Here is a 27,630-nt window from a genome sequence, read left to right on the forward strand (position 1 = left end):
GGTTGGGGGAAGGATGGAGTGGGAGGTTGGGGTTAGCAGCTGTAAGCTACTATACATAGAATGGATAGACAGTGGGGTCTCGCTCTGTATAGCACAGGGAACTATATTCAGTATCCTTTGATAAACCATAATGGAAAAGAATATGAAAAAAAAGAGTGTATATATATGTATAACTGAGTTGCTTTGCCGTTCAGTGGAAATTAGCATGACATTGTGGGTCAGCTATGCTTCAATTAAAAAAAAAAAAGAGTTTTATCTTGGACATGTTTTGCCTGAGATGGCAATTAGATAGTCAAGTGGACATGTCATATAGGAAGTTGTAAATGAAAGACAGCAGGTCAAAGGCAAAGTCAGAGTCAGTGATATAAATTTGGTAGTCTTTAGAACTAGATGGCATTTAAAGCAATAGGACTGGATAAGATTGCTTAGGGAGAACAAGTAGGTGAAAAATAGTAGAGAGTAAGGCATTCCAACTCCTAGAGACTGGCCTGAGGAAGAACCAGGAAAGAAGTCTGAGAAAAATGGCCCACAAGGAAGCAGAAATACTGCCTAAAGAAGAAATTGTAGAGTAGTTTCTAATATGACAATGTGAAATGTTCTCTTTTTTTTTTTTAATGAAAACTCAATGTAGAGAATTTTAAATTTATAACTTGTATGAAGAGGAAGACATATATATGCATCTGTATGTGTGTATGTGTTCTGAACTCTCAACACTGAGTAGTTTTCTGGTAGATATTGTAGAACTTCAGTTAAATTCTAACACTAGTGGTGAATATGATATTTCAACCCAGCTCTATTAACTATTTCACACAGAAGAGAGAAAAACAAAGTTTAGGTAGGCAGCGCTAATGTAGAGCTAGCAATTTACTTGGAAATGACAGAAGTGTGTCAGATAGATCCTAGAGTCCTTGGCCTATTATCGAATAGCCTTACATCTTAACTCTGTGCTGAGTTTTCAAATCAAATCTATTAGGAACTCTTATTTTTCCCCTTTGTGATACAAGATAATGGTAAAACGTTCCCCTACCCCCACCCCCTGCCCTGCTTTGTAGCTAACCAAGCTATATGTATTCCGTAAAGCAAGGGATACATTCATTTGTGCAGCAAGCAACCATTATTGGTATGTCATGTATAACAATTTGTTATATACATCATGAATTATATCCTAAATTACCCTTATAATTGATAGATACATTATACCAAATGAAATTAATTTTGTTTTTAAATGAAAGAACTCTCTTAAGAAAATTATTGCTTCTGGAGATATTCTGAGTTTATTAGATAAATAATTGGCTATTGCAGTTACACTGACTTATAAGAAGGATTTATTTTATGTATGTGGACTGTTTCACTATTGTAAAGATATGTACATATATCAAAATGTTACTGTCGATTAGTTTGAAGTCTCTTTTGTTCCTTAAAATGTCTTCCAACCACATTAAATTATACTATCCACCCATTTATTAATGACCAGAGCTTTTAATAGACTTTCATTTCCTTAACCTGGTAGAACACAAAATTGATTGCAGGAATTATGCAGTCATGCAAAGCTTACAGGATACGGGCAGGGTTTCCTTTTACTTTTTTTCCCAATAATGCACATTACTTTCTAAAAATTACTGTTAATTCATGATTTTTTAAAATCTTATTAAATTGTAGAACTAGTTCGTGACACCCTTCCTGATGAGATTTTCAGTGATAGTTTTTAGTTGGTACCCACCATTTGAGTTATTGGGTAGACAGATGAAGCATGATGATAAAACATTTGGTGGAACTGATGTAATAAGACTTTCAATTAGTAGGTTGCTCATAAAATAATTATCGTTTAAAACCAGTAAAATGGTTAGAGCGGCCATTTCCTGTGGATTAAGATTTCAATTCTCAGTGGAGTAGTTTTGATTTTGTTTTCCCCCAAATAAGGTTGTAGAATTACTGCATTTTTTCCATCTATATTTTTGTAGCATTGATGTCACCTCCCTCTCACATTTTTGGCTCCTAACACAGATACTGATTATTTCTGGAATGTGACTCTGAAAGGGGTTACTTAAGGAAGGGAATCACTATGGATTGCAAATCATCATAGTGTTTCTGTGAAGATTTCCAATTGAGTTTGGGTTTAGAGTGTGATTTCCTTTTACTGTTTTTGACTCAGTTTAAGATGCTACCAGAATTATTTCAAGATGACGAGAAGGCCATCAGTCCAAGTTCAGCCACCTCTTCAGGGCGCACGCTCCTTACCCGCACTCCTGCAAAGCCCACCAAAGGCAGACCAGGCCAGGCGGCCAAAGAGCACAAGAAAACGGTGGGGCACCAGGTGAGTTCAGGGAGCCGCTGCTGCAGTGCTACTTCCCCTCTGGCTCAGCTGGAGCCTCAGGTCTTCCTTTGTCAGCCTCCCAGGTGGGGTCCTCAGGTGAGGAGAGGCTGGAGCTTTCACTGTGAGAACACAGAACACTGTCCACTCATACTTCTCCCCTCCTAACGTAGACCCGTAACTCTGCTTAAGCGTTTCCCAAAATAATTTTCTCTACATTTTAATTCTTCCAGTACATATCCTCCCTCACAAACCACTGCTGCCTCTGTTTTGTTCTCTGGCTGTTTCCTCTCTGGATTTGTACAGCTCCTTCAGCCCAGGAACCGTGCCCTCTGCTTTCTTTGATGTTTTATGCACCAGGGGACTGGGAAACATGACACACGTGCCTAGTGCCTGAACTGGGGGCTTTGGGCAGGAGGCTGAGTGCTAGTCAGCTTGTTTTCCTGAGCAGATAGGAAGCAGGGCCTGGCACAGGTCCACAGCCCCCAGGTCCCATGTCCCTAAAGGTAACCCCACCCTGGCTGTACTCTTCCATCCTCTGCCCCTCCCCATTTCCTATACTCTTTTAAGTCATCTGCTACTTTTTTCAGTATCATACAGCAAAATTCCTACTGTACATGATTAAATAACCTTAATATCTTTAAAGCAAGCATATTTTTAGTCAAAGTTTTAAGTGTACAACAGAAAGCTACAGAAATCTATATTAAAAGGGTGGGTGGAAGAATGAACTCTAATGTAATGATGATAATGATGTGTGATAATGATGTGTCTAAGTAGGTTCATCAACTGTAACACATGTACCGCTGTAGTGGAGAATGTAGATAATGGAGGAGGCCATGCCTCTGCCAGGGTAGGGGGTATGGGGGACATCTCTGTACCTTCTGTATGATTTTGCTGTGAACCTCAAACTGCTCTAAGAAAATAAAGTCTGTTTTAAAGAGGCGGGGGCAGTGGTGGTGGTGGGAGGAGCGAGAATATCTGTTTAGCAGAGTGGTCATGTAAATGGTAGGGTTTAAGCAAATTTGACCCAAAAGCCCTAGCAGCTCCACTGTTGAGGGCTGGTCAGGTTCACAGGTGGCAAAGTCATCTCCACTAGTGTCATTTGAAGAAAATTTTCAGTTGTTTTATGTCATCTTTGACAAAACCTTGATGCCCCTTTCTGCTCTTTTTCATGCAGTTCCGAAACTCCCTTCACCTGCTTATGGAGACCCTGAATGCCACTACCCCTCACTATGTGCGCTGTATTAAGCCTAACGACTTCAAGTTCCCATTCACGTAAGTATTTCTCAACTGCTGAATTTAAAGTATCCATATCTCATAAGGATTGCCAAACCAGCAGCAGAGAAAAAATACTTAGGTAAACCTTCATGTCTTGTAGAGGGAAACAACTAGTTAATAGAACTTTTTCCGTTTTTGTTCCCTTTTAAGAACGTGAAAACAGGGAATTCCCTGGTGGTCCAGTGGTTAGGACTCCACGCTTCCACTGCCAGGGACCCAGGTTCCATCCTTGGTCGGATCAGGGAACTAAGATCCCACAAAGCCTCACGACGTGGCCAAAAAAAAAAAAAATGTGAGAACAAATTAGTAGTTGGCCTTCTGATGATTTTAAAAGTTGAGATCAACCACACATTTCTAGTACTATTTTCTATTTGTAATTTACTTCATTTCAAGATCTTTTTGGTTAACTTGGACTTTAGTTAAAACCAGAGCTGGGTGAGATAAGGTTGCTTTGGCAAAGGCTCACAATCATCCCTGCTACTTTTCAACTGTTGAAACTATCAGAGAATGTCTACTTTTACCAAACATCTTGTCCTGTGTCAAGTACCATTTGCGAGAGGAAGTTTTTTCCAAAACGGAAATATTTCTCTAATTTTGAAAGTAATGCATGCACATTATAAAAACAATTTTCAGGAAATATAAAGTGGTGTAAAAATAAATGAAAGAGCATTTCATTATACCCAGAGAGATAAAAAGTATTAACTGGCATAGATCCTTCTTGATCATTCCTTCCCTGCTATGTGTGTGTGTGTGTGTGTGTGTGTGTGTGTGTGAGAGAGAGAGAGAGAGAGAGAGAGATTAATAAAATGGAAGGGATCATGCTGTAATTGTTGTTTTGTATCTGCTTTCAACTTATGGGTGTTTTCCGTGTTAGTAAATACAAATCCACATCATCACTTTAATGGCTACATCATATCCCATTATATACACATAACACCATTCTTTTAAATTATTCCCTATTGATGGCCGTTTGGGTTATTCCTATGGCTATGATAAACATCTTTTGCCAAACATTTTTATATATTTGCCTGATTATCTCCTTAGAATAATGTATTTCTAGAAGTGGAATTTGTGGGTCAGAGATTAGGCACACTTACCAAAGGCTGTAATAACTCCCACTCCGCAGTGTGTGCGTGCTCCTTTACCTACACCCATGCCAGCCTTGCCCTTGGAGAGTCGGCCTTAGACTGCAGGGCACTTCTCAAAGACTGTTGTATTCTTCTCATTGCCAAGAAGCCCTTTCTGGAGGAAGTGAGAAGCTGGAAGAAGCTGCCACGCCCTGGGTGACTTTCCTGGACAGCCCTAGAGGCCATTACCTTCTGTCAGCCAACCGCATCTCCCATCACCAATAAAACACTTGAGAAGATAGCGCAGCAGAAGCCTCGGATAGGTCACTCAGGGCTTAACTGGGGAGTAAGAGGAATCATCATCCCGTAAGAAGCAGGCCTTGCTACTTCTTCTTTTAGTGTCAATTTAACATTAAGGTGCCGTTTATCTAGAGTGAAATACACATAAGATATAATATAAAATATTTTTCACTGACATGGACACTATTAATGCTTAGTATGTATACACTGAGTTGAATAGCTTTTAGAACACCAATAATTTTTTAAAAATACCTGAATGGGGCATATTTAATTTGTTCTTCTTGTTAGAGAAATCTCCAGGGCTGGCCAGTCTTTATTCCAGGGGAGCTCTGCATGGTGAACTAAAGAGTTATGAGAACAGCTAGTCAGGCCAAGGCATGTAATGAGCATGGCACAGTGCAGAGGAGTTTGGGCTTTTAAAATATGTTTAATGGAATTTCTTATAAGTTTGTGGTATGTATTTTTACTGCTAATGGTCTCTTCCCCTCTCTTACATGGAGTTTTCCATTCTGATCACTGTTCCAACTTTTGAATTTTTTTTCTAATTTATCCATTTGGCTCTTTACAAAAGAATTCAGTCTCTGGACTGAGGAAAGTAGTTTGTGGCTAGAGCCACTCTTCTTTGTGTATTAATGATTTCCATTTTTACACATAGGTTTGATGAGAAGAGGGCAGTACAGCAGCTGAGAGCGTGCGGTGTCCTGGAGACCATCCGAATCAGCGCAGCAGGTTTCCCCTCTCGGTGGGCTTGACATTTTTCAAATATAAGGGATCCTAAAGGGGGAGGTTCCTGCTTCTTTAAATAAGCTGACATGAGTTTCTTTTTATAGGTGGACTTACCAAGAATTTTTCAGCCGCTACCGTGTCCTAATGAAGCAAAAAGATGTGCTAAGTGAGAGAAAACAAACATGCAAGAATGTTTTAGAGAAACTGATAAAGGTAAGAAAGCTTTTTCACTTACCTTTATCGGAACAGATGTTTGCCAAAGGCCTTGTGATTGTAACCTGTGAATGTCCTAGGAATATCCATATACTACTAATCCGGGTTATTCAGGGGTGGAAAGGTGGAGAGGCACACTGTCTTGGAGGTCAAGGCTCCCTATCTTTACGATGGAAGGACTAGTAAAGATGATGGTCCAGTATCAAGATACAGGATGGTGAGGCCTGGACCCAGACTTGAGACACATTCTTTTTATTTATTTATTTATTTTGCGGTACGCGGACCTCTCACTGTTGTGGCCTCTCCCGTTGCGGAGCACAGGCTCTGGACGCGCAGGCTCAGTGACCATGGCTCACGGGCCCAGCCGCTCCACGGCATGTGGGGTCTTCCCGGACCGGAACACAAACCTGTGTCCCCTGCATCGGCAGGCGGACTCTCAACCACTGCGCCACCAGGGAAGCCCCCAAGTACTAAATTTTTATTGAAAATTACTTATGACAGACACCAGGCCAGATGCTGTGTGATTAAGAAAAATAAGTCTTGTCCTCAGGTGACATAGTGTGTCTTGGAAATTAATGCATTTTAAAGATAAGTATAATATACCTTAGTGTCTGTCAAATGCTGAGTGAGTGAGACAAGAAATCAACGGAAGACAAAGCCACATCTGCTGTGGGAAGGAGGAACTATTTCATGGAAGACATGTATTTTGAGTCAGGCCCTGAAGAGTGGGTAAGATTGTATAAAGTGGAAGGAGACTATCCTAATAGGGAGCAAGGAGCAGAAAAGCATAGTTTTCTCAAAAAGCAGTTAGAGTCGGATTTTTGTTTTTGCTTTTGCAGTAAAAAAAAATGGTGCATGGGACAGTAGGGAATTGGTTAGGAAATGTGGGTTGGTGTTTGAAGAGACTTGCATACCAAGCTAAGGCGTTCACAGACTTTAGAATGCACCAGAGTCACCTTCAGGGCTTGTTAAACTTCAGAGTGCTGGGCCCCACCCCTAGAACATCTGATTTGGTAGGTCTGGGACGTGTCCAATAATGTGCATTTCTAACAAGTTCCCAGGTGATGCCGATGCTGGTTTGAGGACTACATTTTGATAACCACTGATGTAGGTTGTAGAGAATTTAAGACTCATGAGATGCTGTTTAAAGAATATTTTCACTTATTTGACACTAGGTTGGATGGATTACCTCACTTTGAAGTAATTAGTCATAATTATTAGCTATTAACTAGATGTAATATCTCTTCTTTGGTGATAATAACTTTATTTTTCTTGAAAGCACTTAGGCCACTTTCCTGGTAATGTGTAAAAGAATCTGATACATTTTGAATCTGGCCTAAGTCCTTTCTAGGGAATGGAGAGCAGAAAGTAGGGAAAGTCTCCTCCCCCAGACTGCTCCCCCCTGCGCTTGGGGCCACAAGGTAAAGGAGTGTAGGCTTGGGGGCGAGGGAGAGAGAGCTGAGATGAAATGGGGCAGGGAGAAGGAGACAGGGAGAGGGAACCACTTTCTAGCTCTTCCAGCTAGCCTCCTTTGCAAACTTTATTGATTTAAACTGAAACAGTTTTAGATATATGTGGAGATTTCTGATTTTCTGTTTTCATGTACAAGATAGGAAATATTTGCTTACAGTGAAAAGTGATTTTTCTCTGTTTTCACTTAGAATTTCAGATCACAGTATTGATTATTATAAATAAATTCTACTCTTTTGATATAAGATGGTTAATAACTTGCATGCTTCTAGATAAGCTGGATCGGAATATAATAGACCAAAAATAGCATGCATATATATCTGTGTTTACTGCTCAGCTTTGTTTATACTCAGAAGTCAATGAGCATTATAAATGATTACATGTTTGTAAGAGGAGTTTTGAAATCTGTAGGAAGATTTACTGTTGATAAAACCAAGAGATAACTGTTGAGAAACTTAACTCTTAACATGAATATGCAAGATTTTTTATCTTTTAGTTTTTATTTTGTGTGCATTACTTCCTGCCTTTTTCTTCATATTGGTGTTTTTGTCCCTTCAGCTTTCTCATGGAACACACAGCCCGATGTAATTCTTACAGCCTGGGTCAGTCAGAGGGAGTGTCAGCATCTCCATTTCCTTGAGATATTTAAAATACAGACAAGCAAATAGTAGCTGCCTATAACCCACAACCAAGTTTTGGGCCTCAGATAATAATTCCAGGTAGAATAATTCTGGAAAATAACTCTTAACCTGCAGTTTTCCTTAAAGTCCCTTCTATTTGCTCCACTTGCATAGGATCAAAAAGCTGGCTCCATTAGTTAATTGTGATGTAGCCCAAGTTTTAGCTAATAGTTTTATCCCTTTACTGATTCTGCTTTTAGACATATATTTTCTCTTTAAAATTCATTTATCTAGTCATCATTTCTACTTCTGAGTATACAGTTTCTTCCAAAAATAGGACAAGGACAAATACCAGTTTGGGAAGACAAAGATCTTTTTCCGTGCCGGTCAAGTGGCCTATCTGGAAAAATTGAGGGCAGACAAATTGAGGGCTGCCTGCATCCGGATCCAGAAGACGATCCGAGGGTGGCTGCTGCGGAAGAAGTTCCTGCGCATGCGCAAGGCTGCCATCACTGTGCAGAGATACGTGCGAGGCCACCAGGCCCGATGGTAGGTCTCCTGGCAGCATGTCCACTCTGGCTCATGGGCAGCGAAGATTGGCGGGCTCATCTGATTGATTGTCCAAACTAGGACAGTTTTGAGTGGTCACCCTACCTGAGAAGACAGCACCTTACCTCTTCTTAGGTCCAAGGAATTAACTCATAAGACAGTTAGATAGAATACAATTTCACTCACCTTTGTGAATGATTCAGATTGAACCTCAAAAAAATAATTACAAATTACTGCCTACTCATGTCCTCAGTATTTATTTTTTATACATTTATATGGGCTTGAAGAAATCATCTGTAAATTAGAACAGTCATGAATATAACTAGTTAATAATGACTCTGTTTAGGAGTTTGGGGGAGCAGTTAGCTGAGAAGGTGTAGAAGAGAGTTAGTTACACTTACGTGTGATTACATATTAGGATAATTTTAATTTAGAGATATCAAAAGACATGAATTAAGGGTAAAGAACTTGTGCCCAAATGGATAGATTAAGGAAAAACATCGTGCATTAGCAATGGATAGAGCTAAGAAGGCTGGGTGATAAATAAGCACAGGATTACTGTGTAAGCTCGTCTGTAAAGGGGACATAGCCTGGGGTAATGAGCACAGTCCTAGAAGGAATAAGCCTTTATGACCTTCGCATTCTGTATTGTAAAATCAAGTAATATGGGACATCCCACTTTTCAGGGTTAGGTAAGTCTCAAATGAGATAATGGATGCACAGATATTTGGGGGATCATCAAATAACTATACAAATATAAGAAATATAAATGTTGATTTAACGTGTATGTTATTAGAATAATACAATGGAGGTGCTACTTATTCTGCCAAAGGTACTGGTGCTTTCAGCCTCTACAAAATGTATTCATGGGGTTTTCTGATTACTGACTACGCACCACTCTTTCTCTGGCCAGTTATGCTAAGTTCCTGCGCAGAACCAAGGCAGCAACCATCATTCAGAAGTACTGGCGCATGTATGTAATCCGCCGGAGGTACAAGATCTGGCGGACTGCCACGATCGTCCTTCAGTCTTACCTTCGAGGCTACTTGGCCAGAAATAGGTATCGCAAGGTGAGGCCTTGTTTTCAACTTTGTTTGTTCATTCCATTAATGTTAATCAAATTCCACGTCTGTACAAAGTGCCACAGGGGCTCCTATGGATGTAGGAGTCATATGGAGACAACCAACAATTGAAATACATTTTTAAATATTAAATAAGCCACATATATTTATTAACATGATGTTGAAAAAGAAAATTTACTTTTTTCTTCCCCTGTCTGTAATTTGAAAAAAAAGTGAGTATATTAGTTTCCTGTGGCTGCTGTCATAAATTACCACCAACTTGGTAGCTTAAAACAACAGAAGTTTATTTTCTCACAGTTCTGGAGGCAAGAACTGTGAAATTAAGGTGTCAGCAGGGCTGCTCTCCCTCCAGAAGCTATGGGGGAGAACCCATTCCCTGCTTCTTCTAGTGCTGGTGGCCACCAGTATTCCTAATAATTGTGGCCATATCACTCCAGTCTCTGATTCCATCTTCACATCATCTTCTCTCTGTGTCTAACTTCACTTCTTTTGTCTGTCTCTTATGAGAACACTTGTGATGGATTTAGGACCCACCCAGATAATCCAGGATAATCTCTCCATCTAGAGATCCTTATCTTAATCATATCTGCAAAGGCCCTTTTCCCAAATAAGGTAATATTTACAGATTCTTAGTATTGGGGGCCTTTATTCAGCTGACTATGGTGAGCTTTGAATAGGTAAAAATATTGGATAGACCAAAAAGTTCGTTCGGGTTTTTCTGTAACATCTTACAGAAAACCCAAACGAATTTTTTTTTTTTTTTTTTTTTTTTTTGCGGTACGTGGGCCTCTCACTGCTGTGGCCTCTCCCGTTGTGGAGCGCAGGCTCCGGATGCGCAGGCTCAGCGGCCATGGCCCACGGGCCCAGCTGCTCCACGGCATGTGGGATCCTCCCGGACCGGGGCACGAACCCGCGTCCCCCGCATCGGCAGGCGGACTCCCAAGCACTGCGCCACCAGGGAAGCCCCGAACGAACTTTTTGGCCGACCCAATATATGGCAGATGAACAGGTTAAGAATGAAACAACCTTGGAACAATTTACCATGGTAAAAATGAAATCAAATATAACATCGATGTGGTCAAAGTTGTATTGACTGGAGTATTATGCTCTAGAAATTTTTGACAAATAATCTTTATGTCTAGCAATAATCATCATGGCTATAGATAGTGGATCACCAGATTAGTCTTAGTCCTCACCTCTAACAATATATGATCTAGTCGATGAAAGTTTTTCCTCTTTCATTTTGGCAAGGTTTTGAGTCTGTTCTTTAGAATATAGCCCTAATAAGCCAAAAGTACAGTCTGGATCTTGGAGCTCTCTGGGCATCACTGTTAGTAGAGTGATGTGAAGGACATTTCTCTAATCACAGGCAGTGATTATGTGGGCGTGCCCTAGGCCCTATTCATGTATTTATTTTATTTTCTTATTTTGAATTAATTTTATATAACAAAGAAAAATGGAACGCTAATGAGGTTTGAATGAGCATATTTAATAGCTGTGTTTTGAAGAAAATTTGAAGACTTAGCTACTCCAGGTCTTTCTGCCCACGCCTGGTTTATAGTCAGATGTTCTTTCTCTTCAAGCATGAGCTTTCAAGGGAGGGAAAAGCCTTATTAAACTTGACCTTTTAGATATACCAAACCAGTTACCCTCCTGTTTTCCTCACTACTCTCCTCAGGAACATCTGAACTGGCATGTGAGGCCTTTGGTTTAGCAGTAGCAGTCTCTAGCTAGCTTAGCTCCCAGTGTGACTGGACATAGTAGGGGAGGCAGGTTAGAGACAGGCTCGTGTGTAGGCCAGTAGTACCCCCTTAGTGATCCTTCTAGCTGTGATTCCAATCCAAGCTTCCCCCAAGCTTTGGGGGTCTTAAAGTGAGAGCAAGTGTTATTTAATGTCTCTGACTCACCGATGGAAATGAGATTGAGAATGGAAGCTCTAATTATATACTGTTTCCATTTGACTGAAATTAGAGAAATGGACCAGTATCTGAAGTTACATGGGGAGAAGGAAATGGAACAGGAATATTGGCATTAATACCTTTGCCACTGTGTGCTGCTTGAGTTTTAAAGTCTGAAAGCCTTCATTTTGCCATCACTGAGTCTTATCCAGTTTGTCACTAGTCATCCAGATAAGATAGGTGGCTCCCTTGGGATTGTGTTGTTGAGTGAGAGCTCAGGATGCCCTGCCTCACTGCGGCATGATGCACGGTGACTGCACTTAGTGGGAACTGAAGGCTGCCTTAGCATTAGGAAGACATCCCAAAGGGACAGCCTTGAGTTGGCTGAAGATACTATGAAGGTCTCCTAAACACCTATGTTTATTTTGTATTTGTTGGCTTTAAACACAACGACTTATTTCTTAATTGTATCCTCTAGCATGGCATATGTTTTTCATGGTTTTTCTCAGCTACATAACCTAAAAATAGGAACTGTTCTTTTAATGATCTTACTAAACTGCTACCTATCTGAATAGATTGTTTCAGAGATTTTTTACATTTAAAAAGTTTCATAAAAGATACATTGTTTCCATTTATAATAATCACTAATAAGTACTTAATCAAGTGCATACATTTAAACATTTATATCACACAAGACTTATTTTGTAATATCGTAGACTTGAAAGGACATCAAAGTTTTGCTAGTTTGCTAGTTCAACCGTTCTTAAAATTTAAGAACTTCTTCCCCATCATTCCTGGAAACTGTTTACACAATCTCTGCTTGATGGTCATTAGTGACAAGAAATTCATCTCATAAGGCAATCTTATTTTTTAAATTTTATTTTTATTATTATTTTTTTTTTTTGGCTACATTGGGTCTTCATTGCTGCCTGAGGGCTTTCTCTAGTTGCAGCGAGCGGGAGCTACTCTTCGTTGTGGTGCACGGGCTCTAGGCAAGTGGGCTGCAGTAGTTGTGGGACGCGGGCTCAGTACTTGCAGCGCGTGGGCTTCAGGGCACACAGGCTTCAGTAGTTATGGCCTGAGGGCTCTAGAGCACAGGCTCAGTAGTTGTGGCACACAGGCTTAGATGCTCCATGGCGTGTGGGATCTTCCCAGAGCAGAAATCAAACCCGTGTCCCCCTCATTGGCAGGCGGATTCTTAGCCACTGTGCCACCAGGGAAATGCAAGGCAATCTTATTGTTATAAGTTGTTTATAAGTTTAGGGCAATATCTTTTTTTTTAAGATAATACAATATAAAATTAAGATTTGTTTACTTCACTTTATCTTCTTTTTAGCTTTCCTTTTAAAGTTCTCTCCCTACTACCTTTGAATCCCATAAATGGATTTGTGCTGCATTTATAATAGCAATGGGAAATCCTCACTAGAATGGTATTCCTCAAATATGGCAAACAAGAGTGTCATTTTTTTGTTGCTGGGGAAAAAAATCAATAAATCAGTAATAAACTTTGCAGTACTCCAAGTGTCGTCTTCTACAGCCTGCTTACTGGCCATACCCCATGTCCTCAAGCAGAGACCTAATGCACAGTGACATGGTATCAGCAGTAAGGGTAGTGGGTAAATCTCTTATTTTACTAGCACGTAGTTCACAGGGTACCAAGTTCTGCTTATTTTCTAAAGGATCACCTGTTGCTTATAGAAATCATATAGCAATAAGAAACCTAATGCATTTTTTCTTTCTTTGTAGACTAGTTTTCTATTTAGTAATCTGGTACCTTTTATTTAGACAGCTTCTATCTGTACACTCCATTTATCATCATACATATACATGTAATCATACATATGACATGTGGATATAATACATATTTTTATATATGTCTCTCAAATTTCCTCTTTTTTTATAAAATGAGTTGAGTTTTTTAAAAATTTACCTTTATTTTATTTATTTATTTTTGGCTGTGTTGGGTCTTCGTTGCTGCATGCAGGCTTTCTCTAGTTGCGGCGAGCGGGGGCTACTCTTTGTTGCGGTCCGCAGACTTCTCATTGCAGTGGCTTCTCTCGTTGCAGAGCACGGGCTCTAGGCGCGCGCGCTTCAGTATTTGTGGCTCACAGGCTTAGTTGCTCTGCAGCATGTGGTATCTTCCCAGACCAGGGATCAAACCTGTGTCCCCCACATTGGCAGGCAGATTCTTATCCACTGCGCCACCAGGGAAGCCCTCAAATTACCTTTTAAAGACTACATTTCAATCACCTTTTAAAATAATTTTGTGCTTCCATATATTTGTGATAAATACAATCCACATAATACATTGTTGCTTCAACTTTTATGTCTTTCCCTTTAGGTAATGTGTGGGTTCTCAGCCTGACATCCATAGGTTGATAGAGTTGAGTATTGAGTCTAGTCCAGGGTCTGACGTTACTTGCACTTACCCTCTTCTGCAGATACTCCGTGAGCACAAAGCAGTCATCATTCAGAAGTGGGTCCGGGGCTGGCTGGCTCGCACCTACTACAAGAGGAGTACGCACGCCATCATCTACCTTCAGTGCTGCTTCCGGCGGATGATGGCCAAGCGCGAGCTGAAGAAGCTCAAGATCGAGGCCCGCTCCGTGGAGCGCTATAAGAAGCTCCACATTGGCATGGAGAACAAGATCATGCAGCTGCAGCGCAAAGTTGACGAACAGGTGTGTTTTAAACAGGAGTCCTGAAAGTGCAGCATGCCTAACAAAATCCACTGGGGTCATCTTCAGCATTGTCCCCTCTTGACTTTACCTTTCAGTCTTCGCAAAAAAAGTAAAATAATAATGGCATTAATGAATGTGGAAATAGTGACAAGCTCATAGGTAAGATTATAATTGTAAGGACCAAGGCAGGAAATTATTTTCGAGAACACAGACAGGTTTACTAGCACTCCAAACAGTTAGGACCGAGAGTCATATTGTACTTTATATTTTACAAAGCTCTTTCATCATTATCATTCATTTGTGTATAGTGTATTGTTCCTTTTACAGATGAGTTGTTTAGCATTGAGGTGGCAAAAGAAGCAGGAAAATGTCCATGCTTCTGAGAAATCTGCAGTCTGTTTGCAGAGATAAAAGTTTGATTTCTTAGAGATAGTTACCAAGTAATATTTTAGCACATGCAAATGATATAAAGGTAGTTAGTAATACATAAATACTAAGGATGACAAAGAAAAACAGACAAGAGAATGAAATAGGATTCATCAGAAAGGTTTTCTGAGTGGGAAGAGGAGTTTCCAGATGGTAAACAAAGGGATTTGTAAGAAACTTGTGATTTTTGAGGCCATTTTATCATTCTTATGCATCACTAGCCGGCACGTGGCTTTCAGTAGCACACTGATTTGTTTTCAAAAGCAAGTATAGATTTTCCTATTCCTGGATTAAGAATCAAGAAAGAGAATTTACTGTGGGAACTCACCTTGTGACTATGAGAAAATCACATCTATGTTGCTCATCATGTAAAACAAATAATTGTGCCCATTCTCTCTTTGTATCACTAAGAGGGTGCTGATGGTGTTATTTTAAATATTGTCATTAGTAATTTTGGTTAGATACTATATCAGCACTATGATGATATAGCATGAATACGATGAATAGGCATGGTTTTCTCACTAAATGCATTTGTGGTGTGTATATTTACTTTTTGTCACTTATGTGTGTGTTTAAAGAACAAAGACTACAAATGCCTCATGGAGAAACTGACCAATCTGGAAGGAATATACAACTCTGAGACCGAGAAACTACGAAGTGACTTAGAACGTCTTCAACTAAGTGAGGAAGAAGCTAAGATTGCTACTGGACGTGTCCTCAGTCTGCAGGAAGAAATTGCCAAGCTCCGGAAAGACCTGGAACAAACTCAGTGTGAGAAAAAATCCATTGAAGAGTGTGCTGATAGATACAAACAAGAAACTGAGCAGGTAGGAGCTAATGTTCATATCCCCGTCTACTCCTTCCACAAAGGAGTTGTGCTGTCATCTTGACCCGGCCCTTGTGGCTCAATATTGGTTTCAATCGAAGGTAAACAGACATTTCAGTTGGTTTACTGTTCATTATTAGTGTTTCCCCCAAGCAGCTGTTCCATATGCTGGATGAGTACCTATAGGTCTTTTAGTAAAACCTTTTACTCTCCTAAGAACAGAGGCAAAGCAGTGTTATAAGAAGAGAAGTGATGGCCAAGAACCTACTATACACCCTTTTTCTTTGAATGAATAGATCTGTGTGGAGTGTAGACTCTTTTTTCTTCAGCAGGTTAAAGGTGATTAAGAAGTAAATCACAATGAACTGTCAGTAGCTGATAGTAGGGATCTTTATGCAAACCTGCATTAAGACTGTTTTGAGAAGTCCAACAGGAAAAAATCCAAATGTCTGCACACTGATCGTAGCCAAGAGCTGCTATGCAGATAGAACAACAATGAAAATGCTTACAGATTGACCAGTGCTTCCACACTACAAATTTGTATTAACTTATATCAAAACTTTATTAAATACAGAAAACACTAAGGTTCTCAAGCAGTAATGAGATGTATTGGTTAAACAAAGTAAAGATACCTCAACATAAGGCTTACTGGAAAAAAGTAATAGGTTTTCAGAGATTCCACTAGTATTACCATCTTTAAATGAAAACAGAGTTGACTGATGGCTGTAACTATGGCAAAAATCCCAATATGCTTTTTCCTTACTGACTTCTGAACCTTAACAGCAGCTTATACAGTAAGAACCTCGAAGGAGCTTAGACACAATTCAGGTAGGATAGTGTAGCTAATAAAGTTGCAATCCTTCCATGGTATTCAGGGTCCTGATAAAATAATCCCTTCTATATCTATAGCAGATCTGGGCTCTGATCTGGAAACAGCAGTGCTATTAATATGTTACTTTGACATAGCAAGCTTGTTCTCTCAGAATTCAAATATGTATCCAATGGGATACTGTTGAGGTTTAAGATCTCTCTTTCTTGTGCTCTCTCTCTCTTTTTTTCCCCATTTCCTGAGTCCCTGGAAGCTTTCCAAATTCCTCCGAAACTATAGAGAATTAAGCTTGGTAGGAGTATTCTCGTTTCCTTTTCAAAGTCAAGTTCATAGCTTTCTCGTCTGATAGAATAGTATACCTGAACATATTCAGATTTCTCCTTTCGTTTTATTATCTGCTGCCTTCACAAGGATAACTGTAGGCACTACCATTAATTCTTTTAGATGGAGTGTGATAATGAGGAAGAATGAAAAAATTTCCCTGTGAGAGCTAGCTTTGTGGTCTGGAAAGCTACATTGCCAGTTAGCCTGACCAAGGAGCCTAGAAGGTCCAGCAGAACTGTGGTTCTTAACCAGGAGTGTATTTCAGAATATGCTGGAGAGTTTTTAAAAAGATACCTGCCCAAGCTCTGGGAGTGTGGACCAGGCACATGTATTTTGAAAAAGCACCACAGGTGATTGGTTGCATACTCTGACAAAGAGCAGCCTCTCTCAAGAGCACATAGAGAACTCAACCTTTCTACTGAGAGCAGACGTTAAGACCTTATCGGCACAGAGGGAAGACACTGGACCATCAGAAGGAACACCTTCTGGCCTGACTTGTGCAGTGGCACAGTGCTGTAATCTCAGTTCCCTGTTCTTCAGGGATCCTTAGTCAGAGAGCCTGCTTTCTCTGTCTCTGAACTCCTAAACTTTCTCTTTATTAGTAAAGCTGTTGCTTTAAGAGTGCCTTGAACTTATGCTTAGAGAAAGGAATTCAAATTTCACTTATAACAAGCACACATTCTATTCCAAAGGTGAAATGTATAAATTATGAACTTAGCAAAGTTTCCTTTGGTTTTGATTTTTGCTTCCTGAGAATCCTTATCCAACCAGGAAATAGAAAGTTAAAGGTCAATATTTTTTTATTGTGGTAAAATATGCTTATATGTAACATAAAATTTACCATTTTAATCGTTTTAAGTGTACAGTTCTGTGGCATTAAGTGTATTCACAGTGTTGTAAGGTCAATGCTTAAATGTGGAATAAAAGTTTACAACCTTGCAAAACTCTTGAAAGGAGATGAAAATGAAATTCTCTTTCTCAAGACAGAGAGCAGGGAGCTTCGGAAGGTCTTCAGTGAATTTCCAAAACCAAAATGACTTTCATATTTTTCTTAACCTCTGTAATCTCTCTGCTTGAATCATGGGTACACATAAACGTTGCATTAGGTTGTTGGTGTGAAAAGGCATTATCATTGCTTCAAGCGCAAATGCTTACTAGGTGCCAGGCAATTGCTAAATGCTCAAGGTACAAAGTAAAACAATAACAGCAAGTCATTTTTGTCCTCCAAGAATTTCTAGTCAATCAGGGAAGTAAAAGTAAATCATTTATAAGGGCTATAAAGAGGCATATTCAGGGTCCTGTAGTAGCCCAAAGGAGAGACATATAATTGGAGGGAGTTTCTGGGAAAGCTTTCTGGAAGGTAGTGCTAAAAACAAGTTTGAAGGATGACCAAATATAACTCGGCAAAGAAGTGAGGCAGTGAGATGTGGAAGTAAGGCGTGCCTGCCGGTGACTGCTGTATGTATGGTCTTTGTATTCAGTATCCGGCTGCCTCTGTCTGTGGCAGCTGTCTCAGTTTATTGTTTCATTTTATAGTTGGTATCAAATCTGAAGGAAGAAAATACTTTGCTGAAGCAGGAAAAAGAGGCACTCAATCACCTTATCGTGGAGCAGGCTAAGGAGATGACAGGTAAGCCTCATGTGGGCCCAACCTACTGCACTCCAACCAACCTCAGACCAAAGGTTTATAAGTTACAACTTTGCTTAGACTGTCATCAGTAAATTTGCAGAGTTCTGGAGGCAGACACTCTAAATATTTGGTTGAATTAGTTGGTGAACTTGTAAATCTGGTCTCCCTATGTACAAATATCAATTCGTATTAGTCAGTATCATGTGACTTTTAAAAAAATTGTTCTATATGTATGATTTATGGCTTATAGGAGTCCTGTTGTTTTAGGACCAATTCTTGAGCTAATATGTATATGTATATGAGTATATGCATCTGTATATATTATTTATTTTGCTAAACCAATGGATATTATTTTCCTAAGATCAACCACTTTTTGCCACCTTAAGAAAAAAAGACACTAGATATGGACATTTATTTCATTTGCTGTTTGTAAGATAAATTAAAATGGTGATAATTTACAAGGAATCCACATGTACATAAACATGAGCTAAGAAAATATATATCTAAACTACAATTATTGGTGATAGAAATAGAAAGGAAGAGATTTGATTAGAGTGAAAATATATTATATGAAAAGAATCATATATCATATATCATCATTTTGATGTGGTATTTAAAAAAGGAGTAAAAATTTTCTAAAGTTTCTGAAAATTTTCTAAAGTTTTGAGATGAGTTATCAAAACAATAATGTGTTATTAGTAATGAGGAAATTGAGGGGAACAATCTCTGTTTATGAGGCAAATTAACGAGGTCAGTTGTTTGAGTATTAAAATTTGGATGTCAGCTGGGGCCTCCAGATAGAGATGATGTGAAAGCAAATTGAAATGAAAGAGAGCCTTCTGTGGTTTTCCCCATACTGCCCCATTCCTCCCCATTAAAGGGAATACTATATAGAAAAGAGAAGAAAATCTGGAATTAAGCCTTATAGGATAACCATAAATAAGGGATAAGGTGAAGAAAAGGAGCCAGAAAAGAAAATTAAGAGGGAAGGAGAAAAGTCATTGAAAACATGGAAAAAAGGAGGCTAGGATGCAGAATGCAGTGGAAAAATCCAGAATGATGAGAATTCTTGAAGGAAAATAGAAAATGTTATTTGATACTGAAAGATAAGAACAAAGACAATAACAGTGGATTTGTCTAAGGAAAATTTGTTGATAGCCTTGGGCAGCTTCCACAAACTTGTGAGAATAAAAAGCAATTTACAGAACGTTATAGAGAGAAGTTCTTTCATTCATTTATTTACAAATTATTAAAGCCCTAGGGTAGGGAAACACTGTATTGGACACCAGGGAGGCAGTTGTAAGAAGACATTTGGCAGCCCTTGCCCTCATGGAGCTGACAGAGAAAGAAATGGTGATGCAATAGAAGCAGGCAGGGCAGATTAAGATATAGCCACAAAATATGAGGGTAAAGTGGGCCATAATGGTAGGAAGCTTAATGTTTATAAATGTGACTGGGTCAGCTCATTGAGATAAAACATGCAGCTGAGATTTAAGGCTTTTTTACTGCGCTTGATTTGCAATCAAGGGCTAATCTCCGACCTCCAGATGATGTCCTATCTAAGTGCCAGCCCCTGGCAACAGAGAGAGTAGAGTGAGGTGAGTAAATGGAAAGGTCAGGTCCCCCAGCAGCACATAGGAGTGGTAACAACAGAGGACCAGGTGTGGGGATCTTACCTGATTAGAGTCGAGGGAGTAATAGGACAACAAGGGAGCTCACAGCGTTGGGAAATTGTAAGACAGAACCTGGGGACTGAGATGAGTGGAGACACTCTGTAGAGCAGTACAGCTGGGTTCACTGAGAAGTCGCCGTTCCCCCAGAGGGTTGAGGAATGTCTCTGACTTTTGGGACAAAAGAATTTTATGAATAGCCTGAAACAGAATAATAAAAAAATGTATACTCTAGTTACTAGATGATGGCTAGTGGAAGTTTATGAAGGATGTGCTGTAACCAATGAATGAACTAGTTCTGTTCATGGAACAATGCAATAGATGACGGTTGTTGTTATTAATAAATTATTCTTTGGTCATGGTATTTTCTCTTTCCCTACCTCCACTAAGATACTCTTCATAGATCATAGTGGTGCTAAAAGTAGAACCCCTCCCAAAGAAACTGGAAGTCAGTGTCCATCTTTGTATTCTTGCATTCTGTGGAGCCATCTTTGGTATGCTTTTCCCTCTCCTTTCTTTCAGAGACGATGGAAAAGAAGTTAATAGAAGAAACAAAACAACTGGAACTCGATCTTAATGATGAAAGGCTGAGATATCAGAACCTTCTGAATGAGTTCAGTCGCTTGGAAGAACGATATGATGACCTCAAGGAAGAGATGACTTTGATGATTGTGAGTCAAATACTTTTGATTTTTTTTATATATAAAAATTTGAGGGCTTCCCTGGTGGTGCACTGGTTGAGAGTCCGCCTGCTGATGCAGGGGACACAGGTTCGTGCCCCGGTCCGGGAAGATCCCACATGCCGCGGAGTGGCTAGGCCCGTGAGCCATGGCCGCTGAGCCTGTGCTCCGCAACGGGAGAGGCCACAACAGTGAGAGGCCCATGTACCGCAAAAAAAAAAAAAAAAAAAAAAAAATTGAAACATATGCAAAACTAGATAGAAAAGTAGAATGAACCCCCCTGTACTCCATGTACCCATCACTCAATCCAAAATGGTCAACACGTTTCTATCCCCCATTCTACCCTCCATCCCACTCCATCCAGTGGATTGGATTGTTTTAAAGCGCATCCCAGAAATCATATCACTTTTTTCATAAATATTTTGTAAAGTCAAACACTTTGAAGACTGGATTATAAGATAGTATAAAGTCAGTGTAGGTGGACTTTGTTTTATGTGTTGAATGACTTAAAATAAAATTTGCTTATAAAGCAAATATTTATATAACCAAGTATTATATAGTTTTTGTAGTTTCAAAGATATAGTCCTAGAAAAAGAAAATTCAGCCTCTATTTGTAATAAATTGTCTTATCTATTTCAAGGACTCTTCTGCATCTGCCAAAGTACATTTTGAACTTTTAATAGTTCTGCGCACCCTCCCTGTTCTACTTATCCTGCTATCAGGAAACAAAGAGTTCCCTAGCAATCTTGTTCCTACAGCTATCGGCCTTAAACGTAACCTAATGGCACAGATGGCCAGAAATGCTCTGAAATATCTGTTATAAAACACAAGGTAATTTGGAGGGGAGTGGCCAAGATGGCAGAGTAGGAAGACCCTGAGCTCACTTCCTCCCACAGGCACGCCAAGATTATAACTATTTACAGAGCAGCTGTATATAAGAATGACCTGAAGACTAGCAGAAACTATTTTATGAAACTAAAGATATAAAAGGGAACCTCAACAAGATGGGTAGGAGGTGTGGAGACACGTATAGTCAAGACCCACACCCCATGTAAATGACCCACAAACAGGAAGATAAACACAATTGGAGAGGTTCTCCCCAAGGCACAGGGGTCTGAGCCCCACATCGGGCTCCCCAGCCTGGGGTTCCTGCACCAGGAAGACAAGTCCCCAGGCATCTGGACTTGAAGGCAGTGGGGCTTGTGTACAAGAGAGCCACAGGGCTGTGGGAAACAGAGACTCCACTCTTAAAGGGCATATACAAAATCTCACATGTCCAAGACCCAGTGCAGAAGCAATAATTTGAAAGGAGCCTGGTTCAGACCCACTTGCTAACCTTGGAGAGCCTTCCAGAGGGCATGAGGCCACTGGAGCTCACCCTGGGGACATAGACATTGGCTGCAGGCATTTTGGGGAGCTCCAACCATGAGGACACTGCTGCAGACAAGTTTCATTTTGGAGTCCTCCCTCTAGCCTATTAGGGCCAGAGGTTTACCTGCTCACAAGTGAGCTGGCATCCAGCCATCCTGGTCACTGACCCATCCATCAGTAACCTGGGACCAGCCTTGAGACACCCCCCAGGCTATGCAGCCTCTGCCACACCAGCACCCAAAGCCACCACCAGCCGGCTGGCAGTTTTTGCACTAGGTAGGACCTGGAAGCCAAGCAGGCCGAGGGCCATCCCAATGTACCAGTGCATCCAAGCAGTGATCCCCACCACAGCAGAAGGGACCATGCAGCCCACATAGGGGCACCCACAGAGCATATAGATCTTGTGACTAAAAGGATGGGCTGCTGGGGCCCATAGGATGTCTCCTTCATAAGGCCACTTCTCCAAGACTGGGAATCCTAAACAACCTACCTAATGCACAGAAATAAACACAAACAGTAAGCAACACGAGTAGGTAGAGGAATATATTCCAAACAAAGGAACAAGACAAAACCCCAGAAGAAGAACTAAACGAAGTGGCGATAAGCAATCTACCCAATAAAGAGTTCAAGGTAATGATCATAAAGGTGTTCAGTGCACTCGGGAAAAGAACGAATGAACATGGTGATAAGTTTAACAAAGAGAAAATATAAAGAACCAAACAGAATTAAGGAATACAACAACTGAAATTTAAAAATACACTAGAAGGAATCAACAGTAGGTTAGATGATACAGAGGAATGGATTGGTGAACGGCAAGACAGAGGAGTAGAAATCAACAATTCAGAACAGCTAAGAGAAAAAAGAATTTTAAAAAATGAGGATAGTTTGAGAGAGGCCTCTGGGACAACATTAAGCATAATAACATTCTCATAGGGGTCCCAGAAGGGGAAGAGAGAGAAAGGGGCAGAGAAGTTATTTGAAGAAATAATAGCTGAAAACTTCGCTAACCCGGGAAAGAAAACAGACATCCAGGTTCAGGAAGCACAGAGAGTCCCAAACAAGGTCAACCTAAAGAGGTCAACACCAAGACACATTATAATTTAAATGGTAAAAATTAAAGATAAAGAGAGAATCTTAAAAGCAGCAAGAGAAAAGCAACTAATTACATAGAAAGAATTTCCTTGAGACCGTAAGCTGACTTTTCAGCAGAAACTTTGTAGAACAGAAGGGAGTGGCATGATATATTCAAAGTGATAAAAGGAAAAAAACCTACAACCAAGAATACTCTACCCAGCAAAGCTATCATTCCAATTTGAAGGGAAGATAAAAAGATAAAACAAGCAAAAGCTAAAGAATTCAGGACCACTAAACCTTTTAACAAGAAATGTTAAAAGGACTTCTTTAGGCAGGAGAGAAAAGGCCACAACTAGAAAGGGAAACTCTCACTGATAAAGGTAAACATACAGTTTTGGTAGTAGATCAATCACATATAAATCTAGTAGGAAGGCTGAAAGACAAAAAAGTAGTAAAATAACCTATATCCACAGTATGTAGTTAAGGGATACACAAAAAAAAAAGATGTAAAATATGATGACAAAAACACTAGTCATGGGGAGGGGACTGAGAATGCATGGTTGTTAAAATGCGTTTGAACTTGAGATCATCATATTTAAATAATTAAATATATTTGTATATGTATATATGTGTGATTGAACCTCATTTATTGTTGTTTTTATGAACTTCATTGTAACCACAAACATAGATACACACACACACACACACACAAAAAGAAAGTAATCCAAATATAACACTAAAGAAAGTCATCAAATCACAAGGGAAGAAAGCAAAAGAAGAAAGGAACAAAAAAGAACTACAACAACCAGAAAACAACTAACAAAATGGCAGTAAGTACATACCTATCAATAATTACTTTCAATGTAAATGGACTAAGTGCTCTAATCAAAAGACATAGAGTGGCAGAATGGATAATAGGAACAAGACAAATACACACACACACACACACACACACACACACACACCTGTGAGAGACTTCAGTTCTAAAGACACTCAGACTGAGAGTGAGGGGATGGAAAAATGTATTCCATGGAAATGGAAACACAGCTGGGGTAGCAATAGTCAGACAAAATAGACTTTAAGACAAACACTATAACAAGAGACAAAAAAGGACATTACATAATGACAAAGGGATCAATCCAACAAGAAAATATAACAGTTGTAAACATATGTTCACCCAACATAGGAGCACCTGAATACATACAGCAAATATTAACAAACATAAAGGAAGAGATTGACAGTGACACAATAATAGTAGGGGACTTTAACACCCCACTTATATCAAAGGACAGATCATCCAGAAGATTGAAATCATATCAAGCATCTTTTTCCACCACAATGCCGTGAGACTAGAAATCAACTACAAGAAAAAAAACTTGAAAAAGCAAACACATGGAGGCTAAGCAAACCACTACTAAACAGCAAATAGGTCACTGAAGAAACCAAAGAAGAAATTTTTAAAATAGCCGGAGACAAATGAAAGTGGAAACAAAATGATTAAAATCTATGGACTGCAGCAAAAACAGTTCTAAGAGGGAAGTTTAATGGCAATACATGCTACCTCAGGTAACAAGAAAAATCTCAAATAAACAATCTAACCTTACACCTAAAGGAACTAGAAAAAGTACAAACAAAGCTCAACATTAGTAGAAGGAGGAAAAAAAAGATCAGAGTGGAAATGAAAGAGACTAAAAATCAGTTTAAAAGATGAACAAAACTAAGAGCTGGTCTTTTGAAAAAAATAAGAAAAATTGATAAACTTTTAGCCACACTCATCAAGACAAAAAGAGAGAACCCAAATAAATAAAATCAGAAATGAAAGAGGAGCGGTTACAGGCAACACCACAGAAATACACAGTATCATAAGAGATTACTACAAACAATTACATGGCAATAAAATGAACAACCTCGAAGAAATGGACAAATTCCTGGAAACATACAATATCCCAATACTGAATCAGGAAGAAATAGAAAATATGAACAGATCAAACATCGGAAATGAAATTGAATCAGCAGTCAAAAACTCCCAACAAAAAACATTTAAAGAAGAGTTAACACCTATGCTTCTCAAACTATTCCAAAAAATTGAAGAGGGGGCAGTTTCCCAACTCATTCTGTGAGGCCAGCATCACACTGATACCAAAACCAGACAAAGATATCACACACACAAAAGAAGAAAATTACACTAATGAACATAGAACATACAGGTTGGGCGGGGCTGAGGGGCTTTCAACTGCCCCTGGGGGCTGGCTTCCTTGTGGTTGCACAGATGGGTCTGCTCTCTATACGCCTGGATGTTGGAAGGAAAGAGGCAAAAAGCCCTTTGTGGCTTCTGGCTCTTTTCCTGCACCTGGGAAGGAGTAAAGGAAATTGGACAGATCCCAAAGCTCTTGGAGGCCTTTCTGAAGCTCTCAGGATTTGTAACCCTAGAAAATCCAGGCCACTGAACATTTCCATGTCTGCTGCTGGGGGCACCCTAGGAGTGAGGGGCCCAAACCCAGCCTTTTTATCTCTTCTTCCTTCAAGTCATTCTCTAACCCCTTTTCCTACAGAAAGGAAGGGACTACAATTGCTTTTCTGTTCCCCACAAGCTTTCTGAACACTAGTTCATAGGTACCACATGCCATAAAAGTGTCACCTGGACTCCCTGAATTAATAACCCCAGGATCTTCCCAGGATTCTTCGAGCAGCTTCCTTGCCTCTTCTGCACATTCATCCTTCCCACTGCTGACTCCAGAGATTCAGCTTCAGGCATAAAACTAACAGAAATTGTAGTCGCCTAAGTGGAAACCCCCCTCCCCTGACTTTTTTTTTTTTTTCTTTTTACCATTTATGCCCAAATACGGTGCAGTAAAATGATTATGCTATCATTAAATATATCCTATGAACTTTTTGGTAGGTTTTATTTGATTGCAACATGGAAGTCAGTTACAGTCCTTAGATGCTGAGGCATCATACCTATGCTTCACCCAGTGCGACTAGCCACTCACAACTTTAAAAAGTGGACTCTGCCAGTAATCACAGATGATTTTTGTTCGAGTATTTGGTTTTGTGACTGTGCTTGTCCTGCCCTCCTGGTGCATCTTTCTCATTCTTTGAGGAGCTCCGAAGGTGACCCTTTTGTAAGAGTTTGTTAATACAACATGGAACAGATCGTTTGGGCATGAGAACATTAAGTCAGCGAGTGAGGATTAGAACTGAGTTAAGGTGGATGCTGTCTTAACTATGCCTAGTTCAATTATTTAATTATGTTGTGTTAACTGTAACTGCTTATTTGTCTTGCAGAATGTGCCTAAGCCTGGACACAAGAGAACAGACTCCACCCACAGCAGCAATGAGTCTGAATACACCTTTAGCTCTGAAATTGCAGAAACTGAAGACATTCCATCAAGGACAGAGGTACATTTTAGACACCTATCAGTAAAAGTAAGATGTGCCCATGCTGTTACTAACAGAGAACATTTTCTTTGCAGGGAGGACCCCATTTGTCCATAAACGTAACATTTGTTTTATGCTGTTTATTCTTCATAAGTGACTTTAAAGGTGCTTAATTAGCTGTGTACATACATACTTATTGCATATATTTTTTTGTCAATAAACATTTTAATTTTCATTTTTAATGTAATTTTGAGGATCAGATTTTTCCCTTCTGTAATTCCCTTTTACACCTTAACATGTTCTATGTGCAAAAAACATAGCCTATCATGAATTTATTTCAGACTGAGGTAAATTATTTGAAAGGTAAGCCCTCTGTCCTAGAATATTATAAATACCAATGCCCAAGAGTTTAGCAAAATTGCTGCCTGTTGGATGATAGTTTGTACCAATGTAATTCTCTCCCACAAAAATGCATGAAAAACAGCTTATAAATCTGCCTTAGTGTTTTGTGTTACATGGTTTGAAATCAAAATGACATGTTACTGTAATTCCAAGAGTACAGTGACTTTAAGTTAGATCGTTCCCAAACCAATTCTCAGATCTTCTTCAAATATGACATTAGTTTCTGTAATGGGTAATTCAGGCACAACTCTTCTATTTTTGTATCATATTCTGCGAGAATGGCCAAGTCAGAAATAGACTGCTTCTGGCAGAACAGCTGAAAAAAATTGAATAATTCTTTCCTTTCTTGTCTTAGTTCCACTTGGGATGAAAAGTTTCTCCATCTCATTCTGTTCCTTTTAAAGAAAAGTGTCATATAATTGGACTCATACATAGGAGAGGGCTAAGTTGCTGGCCCAAGGTCACAGCTTGTAAGTGGCAGAGCCAGTATTCTAACTGAGGCCTGTCTGTTCAGAGCTCCACACTCTACCTCCTTGCACTCAGGGGTTCTACACTGCGGTTCTCCAGTCCCATTTCTGTCTACAGATAACGTTAGGCTGGGGACATTGATACAGCAGTATGGCCTGTATATAGCAGGACAGAGGTCGTTCAAGTTATCTGTTGTGCAACAAACCATCCCTGACTTTAGTGGTTTCAAACTACAGCAATTCATTATTGCTCACAGTTCTTTGGGGTTTTTTTTGTTTTGTTTTGTTTTTCCTTGAATTTTATTTATTTTTTTATACAGCAGGTTCTTATTAGTTATCCATTTTATACATATTAGTG

General features: G+C 39.6%; 1 protein-coding gene across 4 annotated transcripts in view; it reads left to right on the forward strand.

Annotated features, from left to right (window-relative positions):
• The window catches only part of MYO5A (myosin VA), a 187,268-nt gene that overhangs the window by 109,263 nt on the left and 50,375 nt on the right, over window positions 1–27,630 (forward strand). For all 4 annotated transcript variants that reach the window (XM_079914136.1, XM_079914137.1, XM_079914138.1 and 1 more), the window contains exons 15-25: window positions 2,153–2,314; window positions 3,489–3,586; window positions 5,612–5,698; window positions 5,787–5,895; window positions 8,323–8,534; window positions 9,448–9,604; window positions 13,956–14,195; window positions 15,200–15,448; window positions 18,137–18,230; window positions 20,423–20,571; window positions 26,311–26,424. In XM_079914136.1, coding sequence (XP_079770262.1) covers window positions 2,153–2,314; window positions 3,489–3,586; window positions 5,612–5,698; window positions 5,787–5,895; window positions 8,323–8,534; window positions 9,448–9,604; window positions 13,956–14,195; window positions 15,200–15,448; window positions 18,137–18,230; window positions 20,423–20,571; window positions 26,311–26,424 — 1,671 coding nt within the window. The remainder of the gene's footprint in view (window positions 1–2,152; window positions 2,315–3,488; window positions 3,587–5,611; window positions 5,699–5,786; window positions 5,896–8,322; window positions 8,535–9,447; window positions 9,605–13,955; window positions 14,196–15,199; window positions 15,449–18,136; window positions 18,231–20,422; window positions 20,572–26,310; window positions 26,425–27,630) is intronic.

This window comes from Stenella coeruleoalba (assembly GCF_951394435.1).
Source record: "Stenella coeruleoalba genome assembly, chromosome: 2".
In the NCBI taxonomy this organism is placed as follows: Eukaryota; Metazoa; Chordata; class Mammalia; order Artiodactyla; family Delphinidae; genus Stenella; species Stenella coeruleoalba.